This window comes from Canis lupus, chromosome 6 (genome assembly GCF_048164855.1).
Source record: "Canis lupus baileyi chromosome 6, mCanLup2.hap1, whole genome shotgun sequence".
Lineage (NCBI taxonomy): Eukaryota > Metazoa > Chordata > Mammalia > Carnivora > Canidae > Canis > Canis lupus.
In genome coordinates, this window is record NC_132843.1 from 35,123,706 (window position 1) to 35,143,324 (window position 19,619).

The window sequence follows — 19,619 nt, forward strand, 5'->3', positions numbered from 1 at the left end:
TAGGGCTCTCAGTTTGCCCTTGAGGATGAGCATCGGGCTTCCTTTGGGGCTTTGAAAATAGTGAGTTTGAAATTGGGAATAATGGGACGTGCAGTGAATAAGGGTGAGGAATAGGTTAGCTGATCCAATGATGGTCTGAAGAGAACCTGATTGAAAAAAAAAAAAAAAAAAGAAGAGAACCTGATTGGTGTTTCTGGTTTCCTCTTGGAGGAAGCCAGAATCAAAGATCCTGAGTCTGGGGATGGGTGGGGAAGGGGAGTACAGGGAGAGCCATTCCTGACATTTCTAAAAGCTTGTGAAATGCTCTTTCTCTCTTTTTCCCTTTTTTGTTGCCATGTAGACAGAATGCCACTTTGCTTAAGGACCAGAAGGGGAATTCGCACAAGGGGAATTAAAACTGTCTCAAATGGATATTTTTATCTAAATAATTGATAATGATTAAATATCTTTTGTGTGGGCAGAAACATTTTTAGCGATTGTTTTGCATTAATCACAGCATCAGAAGTGATTTTCCACTGAATTCTTTATGTCTTCCTCTTTCAAATCTGCATCTAAGCTTTGCATTTGTTTTAAGAAATAAAGATAATTTTCTGTAATTGAAATAATCTCCCACAAAAAGATGATAAGGAAAGAATGGTCAGGAGGTTAGTTAAGTGTCCTTCCACCAAGACGATGGAGGGCTTCACCCTGGCAGCTCCAGGGGTTGTGTTCAGCTTTGCAAACTGTTCTTCACGTGTGAGAGGGAAGTCGTGCAAGAAGCCAGCCCTGTGCAGTTCCCACAGACCTGCCTCAACACTTCAGACTTCTCTTTTGTCATGGTTGATGGTGACTCAGCTAGCTGTGGCTTCAGTATAAGAAACTTCTAGCTTGTTATTGGACTGGAGAACTGGCTTCTCTTATCTTTATTCTTGTACCCAAAGCCATAAAAATTAACAATTCAATGAAGGGCTATGTGTGTGTATGTGTGTGTTTTCCCTCACTGCCAATAGAAGCCAGTTTGGGGATATGTTTGATTTTTTTCCCAACACTTTTTTTTTTTTTTTTCCCCTGATGGCCATAGATTAGATGGCAGGGGCTTTTGGGACTTAGATTGAGTTACTTTTGAGGTCATTTTCCTTCCTGTCACGACTAATTATCTCTCTGCTTCTCAGTTGCAGATCTGACCTCTTCTGAACACGTGGCCGTGTCTCCATCCCTGGGACTCTGAACCCAGCAGCTGGACCACTTTGTCCTTGGGATTTTGGGTGTCCTCTCTTCTCACCTTTCCCTTGTCCCCTCTTCCCTCCTACCTCCTGAGAACTCCTGAAGACTGTAGGATTGTCATGGAGTCCAGGGAAATCTTAAGCAGCTCCCGGCAAAGGGGGGACGAATCGGAATTTCTGCCTGTCTCCTCGGCCAAGCCCCCAACTGCTCCTGGCTGTGCAGGAGAACCTTTGCTCTCTGCTCCAGGAACTGGGAAGGGGATCCCAGTGGGCGGAGAACGCATGGAGCCAGAGGAGGAGGATGAACTGGGCTCAGGGCGGGATGTGGATTCCAACTCAAATGCAGACAGCGAGAAATGGGTTGCAGGAGATGGCCTGGAAGAACAAGAATTCTCTATCAAGGAGGCAAACTTCACAGAGGGAAGTCTGAAGCTGAAGATTCAGACCACCAAGCGGGCTAAGAAACCCCCAAAGAATCTGGAGAACTATATATGCCCACCTGAGATCAAGATCACCATTAAGCAATCTGGCGACCAGAAGGTGTCCCGTGCTGGGAAAAATAGCAAAGCCACGAAGGAGGAGGAAAGAAGCCACTCCAAAAAGAAGGTAGGGAGCCCTGTTTTGTACGTTTTTTGTTTGTTCATTTGGGCCATTCTCCCTCCAACTGTTAAAGGTCCATTTGCTTATTCCTTAGTTACTTTGGAATTCTCAATCTCTTTGATGGAACACTTAATGCCCTCCAGGAGAAATGTCTTTGATACCTTGCTATAGTGCCTAATTTATTATATCTTCTACTCACACGAAAATCAATAGTTACTAGAATTATAATTCTGGAGCATTCCTGTTTATTGTGGAGCACCCAATTGGCTGGGTCAGACCTGGCTAAGCTGGGACAAAATATTTGCATCTCTTTGTATAGTTAAGAGTGAGACGTTAAGAATTTTGGGGCAATTGTGACAGTCAAGAGCCTATATAACCTCCTTTTGGTTTCAGTCATTGCCCTAAGCCTTTCTAAAATAGGCAAGTCAGTCACTGGACTACGGAAGCCCTCTTCATAGTAATTTAGGCTGTTAGAAGGGTAAAAGATCATTGCTCTGAAAACCAGTGGTGAGCCCTGGAGCTCAAGCTGGAGAAAGAAAAAAGGGTTGGGTGACTGACCCAGATCTTTGTTTAATATTTGGTTGGTTGTCATTTTCTTCTCAAAGTCAAACCGGTAGAATGCAGTGCTCCAGGTGATTGGTGGTGTCATTTGGTTGGGAATGGATGGGTCCAGGTTCCATTGTATTTATATCACGGGAGGTTACAGTGACCTCTCTTCTTGGCAGGGGTATGGCACTCAGCTATGATGACAGAGAACTGCCCTAGTCTGGGAAGTGTTTGTCTCCAAAACTCTCTGGGGCTTGTATATGCCTCTGAAAGGAGCCCTGTTGTTTTCAGAAAGGTTTTGGGTTCAGGGTGGTAGGAATTCATTAGAGTCTTTGTAATTTCCCCCCACATCTTATTTATTTGAGCTCTAGAAATGATGGATTAGCTAAAAATAGCACATGTGAATGACCCTCTCTCCTTTATGACTCAGAGATAATCTGTAGTGTTTCTGTTACTCGCGGGTTTTGAGCTTCTCAGTAGTCACTTTCAATAGAACTGCTAGGAATCATGTTCTTTCTTTGGTGTAGGGCTTGTGTTCTTCCTTCCTCATGTTAAGTGTTCTGGCTGATATGTTGCATTTAAAATCCAAAGACTTGGATGAGAAGAGATTTCCTAGTGTGACCAGTGCCTTCCAGTTTGCTCAGACTATCCCAATCTTAAAACCAAAAGTCCTGCAGCCAGGAATCCCTTCAGTATTGGACAAGCCAGGACAGTTGGTCGTCTCATTTTAACTTTTGAAACACACAATAATTTTAGAAGTCGGCTTGTTTTTATAGAGCACAGAGGTAGTGCTTTCCCTCCCCCACCCCCATTACAAGGTGCAGTGATTTCTGGGGTCTCTGTTGTAAAGCGAAAGATTATTTAGATGCTTGAGAAAACTTTTTAAATTCTTGCAAGAAAATGCAACAGTTTAGACCTGGAAAGTGAGGCTTTCCTTTGGAGTTGGGTCTTCTCAGCTTTGAAAATGAGTGTCTTTGTCTCTGGCCACTGAGATGGTCTATCTTTGTTTATTGTTGGATTTTTGTATGGGTGGACAGTCTTGAAAACTGTAGTAACTGTTTTCCCTCTGTCCCCATCACTGCCAGGATTTGAGCAACAGCCCCATAGTTTGGGGTATGCAAAGTCAAATTCATTACAGCCACAGGTCCATTCCCAAAGATAAGTCTTCTGCCCCTTGGAATGCCCCAGAATGGATTTTGTGACATGGGGATGATTTTGAAGTTGCAATGCACAATGGGCTTCCATTCTCATATCTGAAATTCTCAGGCTCATCATCCTCACCCAAAAAGCTGGATGCCCTTTCTATGCTTTATTGGAAAGAGAGGAAATGTGTGACTTAAAAGTAAGTGTTTCTAAGTCTTAGAAATTGGAAGGGAGAAAAAGAAAGGGGAAGGACCAAAATTTAGCTCCCAGTGCTGCATTATGCTGACACTGTAATGGGAGGATCTGCAAAATGTTAAATTCTTAAGAGCTTGCTTCACACTGTACTTCTCCACTCTTCCTACCTTTATTTATGCCTGGAGCTGTTCCTTTCCAGAAATGAATGAATGAAGTTATCAGTACTGAGTTTTAATTATTTGATAGATGATAGGAACATTCTCTGATCTTTATCGGATTAGAGTGTTAACTTTATGATTCTCCAGACTTCTAGTTGGTTTGAAAAGAGGGAATTAGCAAAAGCAGAACTTGAGGTAGAGAGATAGAAACCTCACTTACCATTTTAGCACCATGAACTTGCAGAAGTTACTTATTTATACGAATGTGAAATATATGGTTGGTAACTTGGGATGGGGAAAGGATGAGGATGGCATTTGGTAAGCAATAGATCAGTGTCTGTCTCTAAAATCTAGTATTCTGGATTTTTTTTTTTTAAGTAAACTCTACTCCCAGTGTAGGGCTGGAACTCATGACCCTGAGATCAAGTCTCATGCTTTATTGAGCCAGCTTGGTGCCCTCTCCTGTTTTTTTTTTTTTTTTGTTGTTGTTCTTTAATGAGGCAAGATACTCATTGAAGATGTGTGCATGGAGTGGCCCCTGGGACTCAGGTCCTAGATTGGGAGCTAGGAGGGAGGCTCTGTTGAGCTGATCCTTGAGTTGGTAGAGAGGCCCACTTGGGAGTCACCTGAATGTGTGTGCTGACTTAGAGCAGGGGTCGGCAAACTATACTCTGGCCAAATCCAGCTCCTTGCCTATTTTTATACAGCCCACAAGCAAAGAATGGTTGGAAAAAAATCAAACAAAGAATAATATTTTGTAACATGTGAAAATTATATGAAATTCAAATTTCAGTGTCCATAAATACAGTTTTATTGGACCGGAGCCACATCCATTTGTTTACATTTTGTCTGTGACTGCTTTTGCACTAAAACGGCAGAGTGGAGTGGTTGTGACAGAGACTGTATGTCCCACAAAGCTTAAACTATGTACTATCTGGCTCATACCAAAAGGAAACATAGATAGATAGATAGATACAAATATATATATATTTATTTATTTGTTAACTCTTGATTTAGGGAAAGGACATAGAGTTTCAGGATAACAATGATTTTGTTTTGTTTTGTTTTTAATGATTCAGCATCCAAACTTGGAGGCTGGGGGCAATTGGGTGTTACATCATTGGCTTTTCTTTTTTTTTTCTTATTCCTTTTCTTTTCGTTTCTTTGTTTCTTTCTTTTTTCTTTCTTTTTTTTGCCGACCAATTAATTTTGTTCAAGTCATTGTTTGACAGCCTTAGGCAAAGACAGCTCATATTAGATCCCAAATGATTTTCTTTTTCATTGGTTTTTGTAAAAAGAACACTCTTTTGGATAATGATAGCATTCCTGTGTGATATCACAGCTAGTTTTTGCTAGGCTAACTGTATTTCTGCATGTTCTACTAGTTTGAGGTGAAGACATATTATGTGTGGCATCCTCAAGAGCTTTATTTCAAGTTTCAAACCTAACACCAATCCTCCAAACCAGAGAGGCATTATAGATGTTCGGGCAACATGGCTCCTTGAGTGGTAGAATGGTAGGAGGGGACCCATGGATATACCCTTTCACTGGCTCAAGGATGCATGGACTCTTTCTAACCAGGGGTCAGGTCACCTCTCTTCCATATGAAATTAGAATGGCAACTGAAATGCTATATGGAAGTGGGTTTATGGTGAATGAATTTATGTGAGGTATAAGAGCAGCATTTGGTGAGTAGACCCCGGGAAGAAAATTCAGAATGTATTCCAGGGCCTCAGAAGTATCCTTTGGATAGATGGACCTGCTTTACAGATGGCCTCAGTAAAGGCAACTTGCTCCTTACCATGGCACCAGCATTGTTGCACTTGAGACTTACCCAGGCAAATGATGAAATAACATAAGCTTCATGTGGTTCCCTTCTAGGTCACTCCATCAAAACAGTAGAAAACATGACACTGAATCTCTAGAAGCAAGTTCAAGTCCAGCACACGAGCATAGAATGTTCCAAGTGACAGGTTTTTGAGAGGCTCTCAGCTGGGCAGAGCTTAGCAGCTCTCCTCTTTCCATGGGAGGCCTTTCCATGGGAGTCAGGAACTCCCATGCAGGTTCAACAGCTTGAAGAGAGGGGACTCTTAGACCGGCTCCCTTCAGTGACCCTGGCTGGGAGATGCGGGGTGGCAGTCTACACCAACTGGCTTGATGGCTTTGCATCTGGAGTATAACCTTATTAAAGCCCCAGTTTCTTTATCTGCCAAACAGAGATGATAATTTCCACCTGATATAATTTAATGGGAAATTTTAGGAAAAATGGGTGACTTACAGAGCATACATTGTAATAAACAGTTCGGATTTGTGGAGCTATGTGGCAGGCCTTCCTTTTGCTATTTTATATGTATTCACTTTCACTGTTAGTCCTTACAACAGTCCTACAGACAGATATTAGATTGAGGCTCATTTGCTTCAAAAAAGCAGCAACACAAATGGGCAGGGTTGGTGGTGGAACCCATTTCTTCTATACTACAGAGCTAATGCTGTATTCAAGGTTCAAAGTGATCACACTCTAAAAGACTGCTGGAAGGTAAGGGTCGAAGCATTGGGACATTTCTGCCACACCTTCCATGTTAGGGTGACAGGATCATAATCTAGCATTTTTCCCTTAATCCCAAGCATTTTAGGACGTTTGAGAGAAAACTCAAAGTCCCATGAGTTCAAGTCTTATTTTTTCCCTTTGTATTGCTTATGAACTTTTATTTGCTTTAGACCAAAATACAACTTCTATTTCATTTCTTTCAATTTAGTTTTCCCCTTTCCCAGCTTCATCAGAAGAACCTATTTCCTCCAACAGCAAAGACTTTACCCTTCTATTTGCCGGTGGCCTGCTGTGGTCCTAGAAACATGCTCGAGATTTGTTCTTGGCAGTTCCCCCTACACCATCTTCACACGTCTATGGAAAGACGTTTCCATAGCATTCCAAAGCATTCTACTCTGAGCACTCCTGACCCTCTCTTAGGAAGTTCAACGGGTCAGGCATTCATTTACTCATTCTTAAAATAGCATCCTTTTTTGTGCCAAACACAAAGTATGGATGTAGATGGGAAGCAAGGTTGGCATCAGATTGCAGGGAGTGATGAACCTCAAATAAATAAATAGTTTTGCATTTAATTCGCTAAGTAATGGGAATGCTCAGTGGGCTTTGAACTGAAAAGGAAAAGGAAAGGGTTATGGGCCCAGGGAACATAATGAGAGTGAGGCCAAGCAGAGAAACTTAAAAGGGGAGCTTTTAGGTAATACAGATGGCAGTGAGGAGGACCACACTAGGGTTCTCCATGTTTCCATAGGGTGCTCAGAGCACATTTCTCTCTCGACCCTCTACGGTGATAACACTTTGGTGTATCAGGTAGTTGGAAGGGGGTGTGGGGCAGGGGACGAATGCCTGATATCTGTTTGTGTACTCCCCACCCCTGCTCCTGCACTCTGGTGATGGCCCTGGGCATCGGGCAGAAAGCCTTCCACCCTCTTTATGGCTCAGGTGTCCTTCCCTCACCGTCATTTTGCCCAGCAGCCTCTCTGGTCGCTCCTACATATATCACTTGACTGTGGGCTTGCCCTCCCTCCTTCTAGGAGTGGGAATGTGGTATTTTCAGCTCCTGGGAGTAGGAGCTTCTTTATCCCACCACACCTTCAACCTGGTAGGAGAGCAGGTCTCGCCAGCTTTTCTTCACAAGAGGCTTTCTCTTCTCATTTAATTTTATATTTTCTCTTTCTCAATTTTTTTTAAGCAGCACATTTCTATTTATTCATCAGTGTGCCTGAAAATTTTGTTTCCTGATAGATTTCTCCCTAGTTATTTTATAGCTAAAGCTGCATGAAGGGTGGAGAATGTCCCTCTCTACAAAGATTTGTCTCCAGGGGGCCAACAGGTAACATTTGACATCTGGAGCTAAAGGTGTGAAGGACAGAACATTGGACTTGGCGATGGGAGCCCTGGACACCAGCTTTGTCTCTGTCACTAAAAAAAAAAAAAAAAAAAAAAAAGAATGAACCCAAACCGGGTTTGACCCCTGCTGCTTTATTTCTGTTTTAAAAACTGAAAACTTCAAGAGCCATTCTGCTACATGGGGCAAGTCTTTCTCTTTAACAAAACTAGTTACTATAAACAAAAGTTTTGAACTCTCTTTGGGCCCGCTGTTCCATCATCAGATTATTTCCTTTCTGTTCCAATGTCAAAAGGCCCCTGATCGTGGGAGCAAGTGTCGGAGTTGAGTTTAGAGAGTGGTGAGATTTACCAAACTTGTGTTCCATGACGATATTCTGGGAAAGTTTGGTTCTTCCTTCCTTTCTTGTATTTTTCCTTTTTTTTTTTTTTTTTCCCTTTTCCCCTCTGTATTTGGGATTATCTGGGGCTTTAAAGCACCATGCTGGCTCTCTTCCTTTTGGTTGTGACATTCTCTTGGTAGTTGGTTTCACTTTGGACATCCCCAAGGAACGTTCTCTGGTGAACGCCATGCTATTACAGATAACTTGGCAGAGTAATCAAGCAGGGAAACTGTGTCCTGATGAAGAGCCGTTCATTATCTAAAGTAAGGAATAAGTGTTCTGTTCAGAAGAGTCCCTGCCCTGAGAGTGGATTGGAAGTCAGATCCCCTGTATTCTGGATGGGGTTCTCTCTGTCTTTGGAGGAATAGAACCAGGGCTCTGTATGGCCTGAGGCAAGTTACTTAACATCTTGAAACTATGCCCCTCTTGTATGAAAATCAAGGGTTATAATAGCCCAATTCCTTGTGGGTGTCTTCTGGAGTTGGAAGGATCCTGTGGGCACTTAGCACAGCCTTTCACTCTATAAGCCTTACTCTTACTGAGCTAGCATCCACCTCGTTTGGGCCACCCACAGGACCTTCCTCTGTGCAGGCATAGCTGGCCCACAGTGACCCGCAGGGATGCTGGGCTCCTGGGGCTGGAAGGTGGGTATGGGTTGGCTCAGAACCCTCTGTTTCTTTTGGCTGATCCTGCTTTCATATTGCTACAGGCTGTGTTGAATTGTGTTAGCTGGCCGGCAGTGTCACTGTCTCATTTGTGATGCGTGCACAAGCATCGACTAATAGAGCAGATCACTAGTGGGTTGGTTTTTATTTTTTATTTCATTTTATTTTATTTTTTGCTGGTGGTGGGGATTGCTGTGGGGATTTATTTAGAGATGGTTCAAAGGTCTTTCATCTCTGTGGTCATTTATCTGCTGAACCAGGATTGCTGCTGAGCTCAAAGCTTGACTCAAAATGAAAGTGTTAAAGCAGTGTCATAAGAACGACCGAGTGGGGTTCAATGGGTGCTACCTTCTCCCCTGCCCATGTGTCCAGCCCTTGTAGAGCCTCCCCCCTTCTCCATCATTGCAATTTCACATCCTCAAAAAGTTCTCTCAGAGCTGCATTTCCGGTTGATCTTCGGCCACATTGCCTTTTTTATTTTTAATAAAAGGCGAGAGAAACAATCCCTTTCTGCCCTGCTGTACCCCATCCTTTGATTCTTCTGATTCCTGCAACTTTAAGTTCAAACGTCCTGCCTTCAAAGCACTACCATGCAGGACGTCCCAGGACATCCCAGGATGTCCCCTGCCTGCCTTCCTTGTGCGTGAGACACGAGTGGCTTTGGTCAGGAAGTCATTGGGCCTGGGCAAGGGCAGAGGCCTTGAGCACAGGGATGTGGCAGGGAGGTTCTCAGAGCCTGGGTCCCAGGCCTTGGTTCCGGCTCCTGACTCCAATATGGATAGAAGACAAACAGCATGAGGCAATGAAGTCTTCTCCTTTTAGGGGGGTTTCTTTATTCACAATAAACTAAACATTTGGTGTGAGAATTTGCATATGGCCAAACTGCTTTGAGGAAGAGAATTCAACTGGGATGGTCTTCAGGGTGACCTGATTGGAGGGTGACTTTTGAGGCTCTGGGAATCACCCCCCCACACACACACACCCGGCTCTGCACCCCCTTGGAGGAACCAGGGGCCAGAGGGAGAGGCTGCCAGAGGGGAGGGCAGAAGTTCAGTGGAGCCAGGTCCCCAGGAGGCCTACAGACAGACACAGTATGCAAACACCCACATGGACTCATAGCTGTACCCAGCATGTGCCAGAGTCTGAATTATACGTACTGGCTGGTGAAGCAGTGAGCCCTCTGTGCAAGTTGAGGCCACTGAGCATGTCAGAACATGGCAAGCAGAGCTCTGCATCATGGGCAGGTTCAGGCTACAAAGAGTTCTAGGGCTCCTTCCAGCTTTCCATCATATTCCAGGGAACTTGCCCTCTGAAGGCAAGGGGCCTCCTGGTACACCTTAAGCGTACTTTTCTCTCTGAAGTCCCAGGCTTGTTTTTTTTTCTTCCTGCCTACCCCTCCCTCCCTGGGCTGACTTCCCTCACCTCCCCACCAGTCTATGACCTCACCAAGGGAAACAATGGAAGCCTTTATTTACTCTGAAAAGTCCAGGCAGTTCCCATCTTGCTACCTGGCCCGGGAGGCCACTTGATAATCATCATTAGTATCAAATGCAGGTTGCTTCAGTGTATTTTCTAGACCTTGTTTATTGAGTTTTTCCCCAGACTATCTTCTTTGCCTCCCACAAGTTTCTAGCCAGCCTCACAGTGGGGGATTAGGAGTAGGGAAGGAAGAGAGAACACTAGAAGAGAGACAGACAGCAGCTCTGTCCCTCAAAGGTGTACCACCACGCTTTGCCAATAAGAAGCCTTCATTTGCAAATACAAATGTGCCCCAGAGTGTGGGCAGCTTCTTATGCTGAGCCAGTTGGTTCATTTGCTTAGTGTTGTGAATGAGAATTCAGCTCAGGATTTGCAGGGTTTTTCCTAAGAGATTGGACCCCCAGAGAACTACCCTAAGGGAGTTGCTTCTCATGGGGATCATGGATGTAGTTACAAGGAATCCATTTTTAACATATGATAGGAATTTCCATTTTTCCATCCCTGGCCTTTTTAGGGATCAAGGAGGTGAAAACCAGTTTCTCTGGTGGCTCTTCCTGATACCATTAGGTTCTGAACCTCCCTATCTTCCTCCTGGATTGCTACCACTGAATGGATGGCAGGTCAGCATCATGCTGGGATTAGGATACTGGCAGGTCATGAAGGAAACCAAGATTGGGAGATCTGGAAACTGTCTGAGACAAGAGGTTAAACCCATTGAGGAAGACATAGGCTGGAATCAGGCACCAGCTCAGGGAGCAGGGTGACCACAGAAGGCTGACCACAATAGTTGTAGGTCAGAAGAAAAGGGCTGCACAGTTGGGTCACACTTTCAGAATCACAAAATTCACTGAGAGTCAGAAGAGCCTGTGAATATTTCCATTCAACATCCCTCCTAAACAAACAAAAGATCGCATCTGAAATCCCTCATGGACAGTTATTTGGCAGTTGCTCAGTGGCCCTCAGGGAGGAGACTTGGTATCTCTTGAGGCAGTCCTGGGTTTAGGAGAGCTTTTTCTTCCATTGCACTAAAGTCATCCTTTCACAGCTCAAATATTTCCAGTTCCTGAAACTGTTCCTGGGGGAGTCCACGGTTTCCTGGTGCCAAACCATCTTGGTTCCTATGCTGGGAATGCTGGTTTGTTATTGTTTCTCCTAAAAGGCATAGATGGGGAAGTGGGTATGCACAGAAGAGAGTACAGGACCCCGGACCAGAAGGTTGTCTGGCCTTGCTGAACACTAGGAGATTGTGACCTCCTCTGCTCTAAGCACATTACCTCTATTAACAGGACCCTAGGCGGCCCCAGCTTTTTGGCAGCTATATTATTGTTGGTGTACAATGAACTCAAGGTCAAGGAAGCTCTCCGAGTGAATTTTGTCTTTTGCGACTCTTGCTGGTCTAAATCATCACATCTTACATTCAGTGGATTTTTTGGATGAAAATTCAGGTGTTGGCATTATTTTTATTCTCATCTCTTTTTGCAGAGTTCTAGACAGAGATGTGAATCAAATGAGAATCAGCTTTTAAAAAAAAAAAAAAAAAAAGGCAGCCCGGATGGCTCAGCGGTTTAGCGCCGCCTTTGGCGGCCCAGGGCATGATCCTGGAGTCCTGGGATCAAGTCCCACGTCAGGCTCCCTGCATGGAGCCTGCTTCTCCCTCTGCCTGTGTCTCTGCCTCTCTCTCTCCTCTCTGTGTATTCTCAGGAATAAATAAATAAAATCTTAAAAAAAAATAAACAAATGAGAATCAGATGATTTTATGTGGGTCTGTGGACTCCATAGAAGGCACAGATATAAGGCAGCTCTGAAGTGTAGTTGGCCATCTCACTCTGAATTCCTTTTCTATGCCTTTTCTAGTTGTGGTATCTCTAGATCACTCTCCACTATCTGTGAATGGTCTTCTTGGATCTAATAGAAAGGGTTGTTGAAAGTGTGCTGTCAAAAGTAAAGCGTTTTCTTCTTGGCCATTGTGTAAGCTCTCTGAGGACAGGCATTATATCTTTTAACATAATACTCACTTATTTCCCCAGCCTGGATGTTACATACATTCATGTTAGCTCTGTGCCAATGAAGATAAATCTGTGGAAGACCCTCTTCTCTATCAAAACACCTTCTCCCTAGTTAGCCCTGTGAATTTTGCATCGGTTCCATGGAAACATCTGGAATTCATCATGCTGCCTTTTTTGGCGCACTCATCCAGATATACTGTAGGAGAGATGAGGCCTCTAAATTCTACAGGAGCCTGCAGAGTTGTATGGTGTATTTAGCCTAAATGCTGTGTGGGGTGTAGAAAGACCATATTAGAAAGCAGCACTCTCAGGGCTTTTAGGGAAAAACCCGGGGCACTATAATAAACTGTCAAACATGTGTTACAGATACTACATAGCATGAAAAATTGGTATCAACCATCACACCTGCCCAGCATCTTTATCAAGTCTTCACATCTGCCCAACTGTTGCCTCTCTCTGGTTTGTTCTTAGGACAGCTAGCTCCGTGAAGTAGCTGTTGCTGTTATTCCTCCCTGTTTTGTAGATTGAAGAAGGGACTTGAAGTGTTTTTAATTTTAATTTTTTAAAAAAGATTTTCTTTATTTATTAGAGACAGGGACATAGGCAGAGAGAGAAGCAGGCTCCCTGCCTGGATCCTGGTGCGGGACTTGATCCCAGGACCCTGGGGTCACCTCCTGAGCCAAAGGCAGCGGCTCAACCGGCTCAACCGCTGAGCCACCCAGGTGCCCCTCCAAGGGTTTTTAAATGGCTTGCCCCGAGGTTACAGGTAATTACCAGAGGGGAGTGGGGCTGAGGGGAGCTTCAACCCCTCATTGGACCCTCAGGTCTCCTGGTTTCCAGCAGCAGGAAGCGATCATTGAAAGATGCACTCTCACTGATCCTGCGGAGACATCCTCCAGGTGAAAATCACTGAGTCTTATACCATCCACCTGCTTGTACCTGCTGCACGGCCCCTGCCTAGGCTGTGGGTGAACCTGGACATTGTACTATCTTCCCAGAGACTCACAGCCCCTTCCTCTACTGCCCACAGCTGTCCCCCTGCTGGAAGATACTCAGCCAGGCACCCCAGTGATGAGGTGTGGTAGAGAGTGATGGCTGGCAGCACAGCACAGGGCTACAGGCTAATAGGCTCACTATGACTCAATCTAGAAGCTATTTACAGTGTACTCTAAAGTATCCTGGATCAGAATGAAAATGTGTGATGCATAAAGAGCCCCTCCAAAGCAAGTCTCTGGGAGCACTGTCTGGTCTGAGAAAGGAGAGGAGGGTGGCTACCCCACTCCAGGGGTTCTTGGTCCTGGGCCCAAAGGCCTCTTCAGCCTTTAATGAATGAATCCCTGTTTTTTCATATTTAAAAAGGGATTAATACTGTCTCACTTCCTTCCACATCACTTTGAAGATAATCTGAGCAAATGCTTCTGCCACGTTAAAAGTGCAGTGGAAATATGAGGTACTCTTCTGTGGGACTGCCCTATAGCCGATTCCTAACAAACTATAGTCTCTAATTAAACTTTTTCCATGGCTTCCTCCCATATCCCCCCATTGCCTGGCCTCTTTCTTCCCCTGCTCTGAATAAAGCCCCCAGACGTGGCCATGATGAGCAGCAGCTGCAGGTTGGACGCGGTCAGCAGCCCAGTCCAGATACCCGCCACATGGTGTAATTGCCCTTTGTGAAATTCCGGGGTAAGAGGTCAGCCCTCTTTGCCCATCTTTGTCACTTCTCAGTCATCTGTATCCTGGTGGCAGTTGTGTTATCCCAGTACCCTTCCCCGACCCCCTCCCCCCCCTCTCCTGGAGCCCAGGAAAAAACCATCTGCTGAGTTGGCTTTCAGAAGATTTTTTTTTTTTAAATACCAATTTCCCTTTGTTCCGAGGCAACCTCCAATCAGAGCCGGGGTCTGCTGGGTTTGGCGAAAGGCTGGTATTGTGTTTCGTGCTCCCGGAGGAAAGGTTGTCCACTTGCTTTTCTTTTTGATTCGATTCCCTGCCATTCTGTAGGGGAGTCAGGGGCTGCAGCTGCCGCCGTCAGCTGTAAATAGGGGACCCCCTTGTTTAAGAACCTACACGTTAATCCTTTGGCAGGGGGAGAAAAAAAACCAACAAAAAACAATAACAAAACAGACAAAAAGAAATGAAAACCAGTGCTAATCGAAGTCTTTCTTCCTGTTCCTGTCTTATCCTGTAAGTCACACAAGATCCTACTAGGTGCTTAACCTCAGGCTTCACTGTCCTTGAGGTTTTCTTGAGGAGTTTATAGCATCTAGCCTCTTCTGTTTTCTGATTTCTGAAGAATATGAACTACCCATTAGCGGCATAAGAGAGTCATTCTTTTCTGGAAAACGTGAATCACAGGGAAAGGCCATTGGTGGTGCAGGCTGCTTTCCTACTGTTTTGGTACTTAGAGTGGCTGGGAACTTTGCCAAGCATTTGACACATATTGTCTACTAAATGCTCCCCACAACCGCAATGGAGATGTTATTCTCCCCATTTTGCAGATGTATAAAATGAGCCAGAGGCCTCTAGTTACTTGCCTCAGGTCTGAGTCAGGAAGCTGCGATCTCAGCATGCCCACTCTCTGAGCTCCAAGGCAGCTGGCCCGTGGCTGCTCACCCAGTGCTCGGGCAGGCTGAACTTAGCATGGGAGCCTGAGGTCCTTGCCTTAAGAGCCTGCCTTCCAGAACACCTACGGGTGAGGTGCTTTCCGATGCTTCCATTTCTCCATCTAGCACTGGGACCACGAAAACTAGATGCCAGGGAACCCACAGAGAGTTGGACAAGTCTCATGAAAGAAATTTTTGTAAGTTCTTCGATCTCTGGAGCTAGGGCTTGCTTTTATCCTCTTTTTCTATCCCATTCCACAAAATGGGTAAACCTCCCCTCAGCAGATTTAGGAGATGCTCTGATACATCCTCTCAAAATTATCCTGCAACTTTGGTGCCCGCCTTCCTTGTACTCACTCTCTGCTTCACTCATCGGCCTCTGCTAGGCACTGGCCCTTTACAAACACAAGGCTGTGTTTTGCTCCTTTACGGTGGTAAGAAGAGCAAGTGAACACATAATGGATTCCATAAATTAGTGAAAATCCATAAAATCCCTAAAGCAGTTTTGAAACATACCATCTCTTCCCTCTTTCTCCCTGTTGAGCTGGGACTGTGACCCAGAGCCTCGGAGGGGCCTCCGCGTTTCCCTGGAATGGAGTATAAAATAAAACAAACATGAGAGAGAAAGAGAGAGGAAAGTTAAAGGTTTCTCTTTTGCTTCCTCCCGAGGATGAAGAATTTTCCTAGATAACTTAAAATATGTGTATGCATCGATATCGATTTTAATATCTTAAAATATATCATAGGCTCCTATTAATGTAGATTATATGACATGTGGCAAGTTAACTGAGCAATATACTCTTCTGGGCTCCGGAAACTAATAGACTCCTTGCTCAGCAGCTTACTCTATGAAATGAGGTAATTTTTATTAAACGTTCTCTCCTTTATTTCCACGACAGTCCAGGAGTGAACACAAATCTCAGCTGAAGGAATTATTGAGAGGTGGGAGACCAGGCACGAGAGGTTGTAAGCCCACACACTGGGCAGACAGTGGGCCTGGGGTCAAGACTCCGGCTGTGCTGGGGATTAACCTGGGTCTCTTTCTAGTTTGGTGTCACCTGAGACTGCAGATTGAAGGGTCCCGAGAGCAAAAGGGGCAGGGAGAAGTAGGAAAGGGAAAATATGGACTTCAGATTGGGCTCTCCCAGACTTGAAAAAGATGCCCTAACAGAGAGAGTCACAGAGCTGAGATGAGTGGAACATGAGTGCTCCTGCCAGTGCGACTGTCCCATTTACCACACTCTCTTCCTCCTGTGTCACTGAGCTACTTGTTGATGTATGCATTCATTTTATCCAAGGTATGTCTTCAGTAACTATTTATTGTGTGCCAGGTGCTATCATGGAGACATAACTGGGCATTATTTCTTAAATATCCCAAATGGGATAATGTTGTGTGCTTGATATGTAAACTTTAAATAGAAAATAAGACAGATAAGCTTCTCTGTAATATCTCCACTAGGAAGAAGGATGCCAACATTCTCAAAAAAAAGTGCCTTGTTGTTGATTGGTTCTTTGATGGAGTGGTAGGGACAGTCTGTGACTAATTTATAAGGAAAACAAGAAGCACTGTATGAGATGAGATGTGAGTTGAAGGTGGCCACTCTGATAGACACATGTGGCTTTATGGTATTGATGTATTTAATCAATGGGATGTCCTTGGGATGGCCAGAATAGAAAGAGAAGGAGAGGGATCCCTGGGTGGCGCAGCGGTTTGGTGCCTGCCTTTGGCTCAGGGCGCGATCCTGGAGACCCGGGATCGAATCCCACGTCGGGCTCCCGGGGCATGGAGCCTGCTTCTCCCTCTGCCTGTGTCTCTGCCTCTCTCTCTCTCTCTCTCTCTCTCTCTCTGTGACTATCATAAATAAATAAAAATTAAATAAAAATTAAAAAAAAAAGAAATTTAAGAGGAAATGATATTTTAAAAAAAGAAAAAAAAAAGAAAGAGAAGGAGAGAATAGTAAGGTTGTCTGAAAACCTGAAAAATCACATGTCACACATTTTGGTACAGGAAACAGAATCCAGGAAAGTAGTGGTGGTGGTGGGGGGGGGGATAGGAGTGGAAAGGGCTAGTGTATTGGAGTGAATCTGGTGGAAGGGCAAGGGTGGAGGCCGCCAGACAGCTGGCCACTCCCAGGGGAGAAAGGAAAGGACACCTTCTGGGAGGAGAGGCATGCAAGGAGATGAAGGGTGGGAAATCACATTTGCTTATAGGCCATGTCAGCATGTCAAAGTCTGGGGGACGGGGCTGTCCCTGAAATGCTCCATCCTCGATCCAGGTGACTGTTGCAGGGGAGGGATGCCATAGTGCAGACAGCGGGGTACTCCTGGGAACAGCCTGGCATGTGGTCCTAGACTTTCTCAAAATTGTTTGATGCTTCACCCAAGGTACTGGGAGGTTTCTATGGACATAGACGCCAGTGCTGACAGCCTTCAAGGGGCAGCAGTATAGTTAGGTCTGGAGGGGCTGCTGCAGGCCAGGCTAGCTGGGTCCCCTCCACATCCGGGGAGGAGCAGGTCCTGAACCTCAGGATCCCAGGCTCTCCTTCTGGGCTCATTCCCAAATGACAGCTGACCTTTGCTCCCAATTTTAGGCCTCTAGCAGATTCCTTTCTGTCTGAGCCTGACTGTGTTTGGTGCCTCTGAGAGGGAGTTTGGTGCTATATGCACGTACGTGTGTGTGTGTGTGTGTGTGAGTGTACACAGCATCTGGGAAGATAATTGCGTATGATGTAATAGAGCCCTGGCCCCAGAAGCAAGAGGTTAAGTCTCTGACCTCAACCTAAACCCTAAACCTGTGTTTCCTCATATGCCTCTTGTTCCTATCTTGAAATGAAGATAATGAAGCAGGAGATCTCAAAGTCTTTTTCAACTCTTATATTCCAAGAAACCCCCATATAAATACTGATCCATATAGCTAGGTATTAATGCATATAACTAGGAGACCTATTAATACATAGATGTGATTTTTATCTCTTCACCAGTGTAATGATGTACATAGCTTTTTTTTGGGGAATAGCTGCCAATAAACATCAAATACATATTTATTGGAGGAAAAGCAGACATATCCAGCCACACCTACTATGAAAGTTGACCAGGAATGAAAAGGGAGGGCAGTTGTTAGGGCATCTAGACAAGTGAACGAGTGCAGAGCCATTGCTCCCAATTTATATGGACTTGTCTGGCCTGAGAGAAACCTCCAAGCTTCCTGTGTTGGTGGGGAGGCCTGAGAGTGATGCCCACATTCTACCAGATGCTGATGTATGTGCGCAGCCCGGGAAAGGATGGAGGAAGAGGGGAGGCTTGAATGGACCTTGAAGGAAGCATAGGTAGGATTGAGGCAAGAAGGAAAAGTAACCTGGGGCATTGCTTGAGCCGTGTTGATGGAGGGCAGAGTGCTTGTGCCTTCAGGCTGACCGGCTGGCCTGCAAAATTGACCTGGAAAATCTGGAATGCAGAGAAGCTTTGGAGGCACAGATTAGGGAGATCTGACTTTATCCTGAGTGCAATCAGAAAGAAATGGTTGCCCAGTTGGGCGCTGGGGAGAAGAGCCTGGCATGACTGTGCAGGCAGCTCTTTAGGAAATCATACTACAGCCAGTGTAGGAGGGAAGTGAGTCCAGAGGTGGACAGGAAACAGAGGTGAACTGCAGCACCCAGTGAGGTGAGGAGGGGCCCTTGGCTTTTGCTATTACACTGAAGGGGCCCGGAGAGCCATCAGGCGGGTGAAAGGGAAGCTCGGTCATCTTCTTAAGACTCCATTGATTGGTTTTCTAAAGAATTTGAAAGTGTCTTCCTGACACTTAGCAAAAGAGCTTAAGGCTTATGCACAGGTTCCAAATCCAGCCTCCTTGCTGTGGGGTTTGGTTTCCATGAGCAGTGCAGAGCACAGGAACACCGAATGGAAGGCAGCCATCAATTCAATCTTCTTGTCCACTTATAAACTCAAGGTGTATGTCCTGTATGTTCAGGGTGGTCGCTCATGGTGTGGGGAGTTTGGATTTCATCTGGAAGGTTCCCTGTTTCTGGTCCGTTCTGTTTTCTGCTCTGCTTTGCCACCCGTTCCTCTGCTACTGCCGAGTTCCCCCAGCTCGGCACTGGGCTCAGTAAATCTCTTCTTTTCCACAAAGCTTTCAGGAAAATGGGGGGAAAAAGCCAGCATATGTTTGCCTCCACCACCATCTCTCCTCAGACCTTTTTTTAACCACTTTAAACGCGACCTATCCATACACAATGTAGAGGAACAAATTGCACTTTTGCTGTGTTCGAAAGGAACAAAAATGCATATGGCTATGATGGGGGGATTTCCCCCACCCTCGGAAGATGGGGGAACAGGGCAATGGTGTGAAAGAATGAATTAGTTATGGCAAATCTTGTTAGTGTCCATTGTAAGCAGAGAAGCTAAGCCATCTGTGGCCACTTGCAAAATTGTTCCTTGTTTGTTCAGGCTCCCCACCGAAGCAAATCTTTGTGGCTTCTGATAATTTGCATACTGTCACTTGTTTGCCAACTGGAGGGTGTCTGGACATGTGTATATGAGGGGGCATCTGTGTGGACATGTATGTGTGTGCTGAAAAGAACCCACTGTTGGCATGCTGTTGAAGTAAATGTCTGGGGGGCTGGCTTTGACTGAGCTCTGGGCTTAGGAGGAGAGGAAGGAGTCTTGGGGGATCCTGTTTATATTATTTTTAAACATTTCTAGTCAACATCTCCAACTGCCTTTGTGTGTCCATCCCTCACTCCTCCCCTGAGTC

At 45.1% G+C, this 19,619-nt stretch overlaps 1 protein-coding gene and 1 long non-coding RNA gene across 7 annotated transcripts in view; one reads left to right on the plus strand and one right to left on the minus strand.

Moving 5' to 3' along the window:
* The window catches only part of SETBP1 (SET binding protein 1), a 358,380-nt gene that overhangs the window by 17,471 nt on the left and 321,290 nt on the right, over positions 1 to 19,619 (plus strand). For all 6 annotated transcript variants that reach the window (XR_012032575.1, XM_072829431.1, XM_072829440.1 and 3 more), the window contains exon 2: positions 1,152 to 1,808. Coding sequence is in view for 5 of the 6 variants with exons in the window: in XM_072829431.1 (XP_072685532.1) it covers positions 1,323 to 1,808 (486 nt within the window). In the remaining variant the exon portion in view is untranslated. The remainder of the gene's footprint in view (positions 1 to 1,151; positions 1,809 to 19,619) is intronic.
* Positions 996 to 10,184, minus strand: LOC140635208 (uncharacterized). Its single transcript, XR_012032580.1, has 2 exons — positions 9,942 to 10,184; positions 996 to 1,577 (listed from the first exon to the last, which is right to left on the minus strand). It is a non-coding gene; the product is annotated as an uncharacterized lncRNA (long non-coding RNA).